At 33.0% G+C, this 6,269-nt stretch overlaps 2 protein-coding genes across 2 annotated transcripts in view; both read right to left on the reverse strand.

Moving 5' to 3' along the window:
- Positions 1 to 4,968, reverse strand: part of LOC106869144 (RNA polymerase II-associated protein 1) — an 11,006-nt gene extending 6,038 nt beyond the window's left edge. The window contains exons 1-3 of the mRNA XM_014914724.1: positions 4,754 to 4,968; positions 2,948 to 2,959; positions 670 to 846 (exon numbers count right to left, since the gene is read on the reverse strand). Of these exons, the coding sequence (XP_014770210.1) occupies positions 670 to 846; positions 2,948 to 2,959; positions 4,754 to 4,968 (404 nt within the window). The remainder of the gene's footprint in view (positions 1 to 669; positions 847 to 2,947; positions 2,960 to 4,753) is intronic.
- Positions 4,969 to 5,107: 139 nt separating this feature from the next.
- LOC106869166 (mitochondrial import inner membrane translocase subunit Tim17-B) overlaps positions 5,108 to 6,269 on the reverse strand; it is an 11,457-nt gene continuing 10,295 nt past the window's right edge. The window contains exon 7 of the mRNA XM_014914785.2: positions 5,108 to 5,998. Within this exon, the coding sequence (XP_014770271.1) occupies positions 5,928 to 5,998 (71 nt within the window). The 3' untranslated portion in view covers positions 5,108 to 5,927. The remainder of the gene's footprint in view (positions 5,999 to 6,269) is intronic.

Raw genomic sequence — 6,269 nt, forward strand, 5'->3', positions numbered from 1 at the left:
TCCTGTACCTGGATATGCATCTATATATACATGTAGATGTAGGTATGTACATATATGTATGTATACATGCATATGCTCATATATCATTTGTATTATATATATATAGACAGAGGAGATAACCACCTCATGAGCAATGCTGGAAAACCACTGGTCTAGATTCGAGCCGGCAGAAACGTTAGCACGCCAGGCGAAATGCCTAGCGGTATTTCATCTGCTGTTACGTTCCGAGTTCAAATTCTGTCGAGGTCGACTTTGCCTTTCATCCTTTCGGGGTCGATAAATTAAGTACCAGTTACGCACTGGGGGTCGATGTAATCGATTTAATCCCTTTGTCTGTCCTTGTTTGTCCCTTCTATGTTTAGCCCCTTGTGGGCAATAAAGACATAAAATTAGTTTTGTCTGTTAATCGCAGACTTATTGGCAGTGTCTATCCCCATTGTTTGGATGGTTCAACTGAAACCCCGTCAGTATATATATTTACCATATAAATTTATGGCAAGTTTAACAAAATGCTAATGTGTATACTAAAATTAATATAAGTAGCTGTGCACAATATAAAACTATAAAGGAAAAATTTAATCATCACTAATTGTGAAAGATTAAGAGTAGTGCTCTTCTTAAGACAAATTATGATTCTTTTAACAAACTTGTATCGAATAAAACAAAAACATGTTCATAGTTGTTGCTGTTAGCCAAAGATGTGACTCATTGCCTACTGCAGATTTCTCCATGCTATATCTATAATATTCATGGCTGGGAAGTATGATTTTTAAAAGTACATCTGTGTAGTTCTGAGAAAAATCAATATTTCTATTGTATTCATCCATTTTTTGGAAGAGTACTTGTCTGAAAGCAATAGTAGAAAACATTTGCACTGATGTACCAAACCTAAAATTATATGACTACAATGCAGGCTTCTCTACTATAAAACCATGCCTGTGACTATGTGTGCATATGCATTTCTCTTATTTTCCATCCAAAGTTGAGTATTTTATACCAGACAAAAAAAAAAAAAAAAAAAAAAGAGAGAGAAGTCTATAGTACTACGTTGTTTAGTAGATTTATAATCAAAGTCATTTCAAGCAGTGAGACTTAAGAGGAAATGTGACTGCTATTTCTATCATGCAAGTAACTATGTGGAAGCCAACTCCTTGTTATATTTAGTTTTGAAATGTATTTAGACCATACAACTAAACATCAAAAAATTGTTTAGACATATTCATTCCACTTGAATTCATCATCATTTAACGTCTGTTGTCCATGCTGGCATGGGTTGGACAGTTTGACCAGTGCTGGTAAGCTGGAAGGCAGAACCAGACTCCTGTCTGATTTGGCATGGCTTTTTTACAGCTGAATGCCCTTCTTAAAGCCAATTACTCTGAGAGTGTAATGGGTGCTTTTACATGTCATTAGTATTTGTCACGACTGTGATTTTGCTTGGCTTGATGGGTCTTCTTCTCCAGCACAACATAATGCCAAAGATCTCGGTCATTGCCTCTGTGAGGCCCAATAACAAAACAATAAAATAATTCAACAATATTATCTTTGACCCACTTCTTTCTACATCTGCCTTTTTAATTGATTGTAATATTTTTAAGCAACATTTCACAAACGTTAGATAGAATGATCTTTTACTCTTTCACAGTCCTCATAAATATCTAATTATTTATGCAATTTAAAGAAGTGATAATTTCTGCTTGCAAAACACCATTTTATCTCTTAAAGTGCTTCAGGAAGAACAACTCTTCCTAAGTATTTTTCTATACAGACACTAAGTAATCCATCTTCCAGGGTTTTTTTTTCTGTGTTGATTTTTTTCATACTAGTGATGATTCCTAGTCTCGTGATGGCTTACCTATTTAAAAAATTAATTCATCATCATCATCATCGTTTAACGTCCGCTTTCCATGCTAGCATGGGTTGGACGATTTGACTGAGGACTGGTGCAACCGGATGGCTACACCAGGCTCCAAACTAATTTGGCAGAGTTTCTACAGCTGGATGCCCTTCCTAACGCCAACCACTCAGAGAGTGTAGTGGGTGCTTTTACGTGTCACCCGCACGAAAACGGCCATGCTCATATATGTAAAATGTAGAAGATGGAAATATACAAATTAAAAATAAAAAAACAGAAGTTTAGTTTTTTTATCATAGTTGCAAATCAATTTGTAAGCTAACTTGACCCTTTAACATTTGTTTTCCTTGCTAGCCTGGGTTTGAACAGGAAGCTATTTGAGGTAGGAGTCTCTTCTGTTTTCAAGGAAGGGATTTTTTAATTCCAGAAATCATCATAAGCTCAAAACAATGTCATGTCAACAAGGACTGTCATCACCACCACCATTTTCCAAACAATTGATAAACATGGAATATCAACATTCATGCATATACACACCAGTGACATGTCTGTACTTATCTATATTATCCATATATTTTCAAATTTGAATGTACTGACTTAAGAAGTTCTGATGCACATAGGTGGAAGTGTGAGTGTATGATTGAGAAGTTTGCTTCCCAACCACATGGCCTTGGGTTCAGTTCCACTGTGTGATACCTTTGCAAATGTCTATTAAAGCCATGAGTCAACGAAAGCCCTGTGAGTGGATTTGGTAGGTGGAAACTGAAAGCAGCCTGTTGTGTATGCATGTATATGTAGATGTGTGCGAGCTGGTGTCTTTCTTTTGTAAATGTCATATTGTGTCTATTATTTCCAGTCTTCTTTGAAAACATGTCTGGTCACAGGGTAATATAACCCTGCTTAGAAACAGGAGAGGATTGGTGGCATCTGACTACAGAAAATATGCCTTAATACACCCTGCCTATCCCATGCAAATGTGGAAAAGTGGACATTAAAATGATGATGATGACAGAACATTAGATTATCTGCACAGATTATGTAATGAATCTGATTACTAACTTCTTGAATGCTATCAACACAGAGGTTACTTACTTTCCACTGTTGCTATAATTTGAAAAAAATAAAATTTCATTGTTTTACACATTTGGCAATAGTACAGAAACAAGCTTTAATGTGGTGTATATAAGCTAAAATATAAGTTTGTATTGGTGGAGATTAAAATGCATATGTTAGGATTAAAAATCCTTGAGCAAACTTGGAAACATGATCATATGTTAATGGAAGTAGATCTGAAAACATCACTAGCAATATCTCCCAAAAGATGAAATTAATGATATCAATTCAACTTGACAACCACACAGGAAATTTCTCACAGATAATAGCTATGTAAACTACCAAAGTATTTGTAATAGTATTGAAATGAATATTAACAGGAACTGTAGTTTTCCATTTATAGGTTACTGCATTATCTTCAAAAGACAATTCTCTTTTTTTTTTTTTTTTTTTTTTATTATAGTTTTGATTTATGTTATTCAGTTGAGGAATAACTATTTTAATAAGTGCTCTCAACAAATGTATGACCAAGATAAAAGAAAAAATATTGAACACTTGAAGGCTCATAATAAAAAAAATTTGTTATCTTACAACTTGAAGTTAGTTATTTCTCTTTAAATCAAAATAAGCTTTACTTATTCTAAAGAGATGTAATGTATAGTAGAGATAGAGATGTTTGAGTGAATGAATACAGATCAACAGCTGAGAATGCTTGTGTGTGCACACACGACCACGACAGCTAAACTCACAAATGAACCAGTTCATCAAACTAAACAGTATAGCTTCATAAAATTGATAAGCATTGTTTAGCTCTATGATAGTCCTGATCAAAGGTGCTCCACACATGATCATTCAATACCCCAACCCCATTCAGTGTATTAAAGACTACATTAACCAAATTATTCTTTTTCCAATTGGTTATCATATTATATGAGAAATTAGTCGTAAGTTATGAACTGTATAAAAGGATGTAGTATAAATGTTATGGAAGAAATTATGCAACTGAAACCATTTTTGCTTTTTAAAATAAATCATGGCAGAGTTGATTCAATACAATTAACTATAATAAAATACTGATTTCCTTGTATTTTAAATAGTGTTAAAAAATGTTAGTGCCTATATCAAATAACTATGATCCATCACTTAAATGCAAAATAGTTATAATGTGGAACTATATTTTCATCAGTGGTAAATACAAGTAATGTGCTTCAAATTCAGCATCCATAGAGATAGTGTAAATTTACACCTATATTTTCAAGTGAGATCGTTGCCAGTACCGCTGGACTGGCTCCTGTGCAGGTGGCATGTAAAATACACCATTTTGAGCGTGGCCATTGCCAGTACCTCCTGACTGGCCTTCGTGCCGGTGGCACATCAAAAGCACCCACTACACTCTCTGAGTGGTTGGCGTTAGGAAGGGCATCCAGCTGTAGAAATTCTGCCAAATCAGATTGGAGCCTGGTGTAGCCATCTGGTTCACCAGTCCTCAGTCAAATTGTCCAACCCATGCTAGCATGGAAAGCGGACGTTAAACGATGATGATGATATAACAACCAGACTTTAAAGGTGTTAATTTAAAAATTAAATCAACATTTTACACTTGGTTAGGTTAAATGACAACCGTATTATATCTTTCCAATTAATGAATCTCAGTTCTAAATAAGCTAAATTAACTGATCATTTCCAAATTAAGTTCTAATTGTATCGGGGATAGAGATCCTATTTCTTAGTTCACTCATGAAATTAATTGAGCAAATCTAATGAACTGAATACATAGAAACCTTAAAATATGAACACAAATCATTAAACAGTGTATTTTCCACAAATTATAGTCTAATTTCTTACCGCAGGCTTATAGATTTGCAGATAAGGAGCTCAGTCAATTGAATTAGCTCCAGTACTGGAATGCTTTCATCAATTCCAAAAAGATGATTGGTTAAGGCAACAGATTTTAGTATAGACTGTACACTGACATACCTAATTACCAAAATGCATGTTTTCCCAACAAGACTAGATCTTTTTAAACACCTTAAAGCAGAGGTTACCAAAAGTTGCACCATGGCCAACGCTATGCTGTAAGATGTATCTAGGTCTGTCATATAAATAATAAAATTATACTTAAAAAACTCAAAAAAATACAAACTAAAACTCTCTAACAGCTATGTTACATATGTTGAATAAAGAAGTAAGTACATAACATTTTGTAGTTTAAAATTATTTCTTGACTTTATACACAAAGTGTACAAAAATATTTTTATTTGCTGCAAAGTGTGCCACAATCAAAAACAAAAAAAAAAAAGATGTTTAGGAACCACTCCTCTAACGTATAAGATACTGAAATATAATTTAGTTAGATATTATGGTGCAAATGCGTAACTTCCTCTTTAAGCAAATTTAGAATTAAAGAATTAAACACATTGTTGTTATACACACAGTCACATTTTTATATACAAACACCTACTTAAATATTCCAGTGTAGTTAAAATATCCAAATACACTTCTTTAAATAGGTCAGCTGCAAAAAAATATAATTATCATAGAGAAATATCTTCTTGTAAATATATCTCTACATTTGCAACTATGTTTACAAAAAAGAAAAGGGGCAGTTCTTCAATGAATATATATATATATATATATATATATATATATATATATATATATATATGAATATATATATATCCTTTGTATTTTTGTATTCTAGAATAAGTCAAAGAAAATCAAAGAATTTCAGATTTATAAGGAACTGTTAATGAGAAATTTCAAATTGACAGACTGACAAAGGTAGATGCTTGTAATTTCTGCCCTGGATCAGCAGCACACTAGCACAAATACTCAAAGACCCCAGCAGAAAATTTAGACAGCAGCAGAGTCCAAGTGAGTTTATAACAACAGCAAAGTGGAAATACTTGGTTGCTAGAATGCTGTAGTATTTTGTTTTATTTTTGTGGTACTGTTCAAAATTGTTCAGTTTGGTACTTGTTAGGTGAAATTCACTAGTTGCTAGAATGTTTAGAGGTAGCTATTGGTAAGAATTTCCAAAAATTGGCTTTGGTGGTAACTGCGATGGATCTTCTATTATACTTCTGTTTGCTACAAGGATTAAAAAAAAAAAACACAAAAAAGACAATTTAATAGCTAGAATGATGTGTGTTTGCATAAATGTAGATACAGAAACACTAAGAAATTGCAGTTAGAATTTATTAACTTTTGTGAAGATTAGGGAAATAATTCAAGCATGTAATAAAATGGTACATTTTTATTTAAGAAACACTTAATAAAATTCTAAAATAAGGTAATAAAAATATTAGACATGATATTATGGAGGAGTATTTTTCGTCACAGGCAAGTGAATTTTGGAAGA

Source organism: Octopus bimaculoides, chromosome 1, assembly GCF_001194135.2.
Source record: "Octopus bimaculoides isolate UCB-OBI-ISO-001 chromosome 1, ASM119413v2, whole genome shotgun sequence".
NCBI classification, from domain to species: Eukaryota; Metazoa; Mollusca; class Cephalopoda; order Octopoda; family Octopodidae; genus Octopus; species Octopus bimaculoides.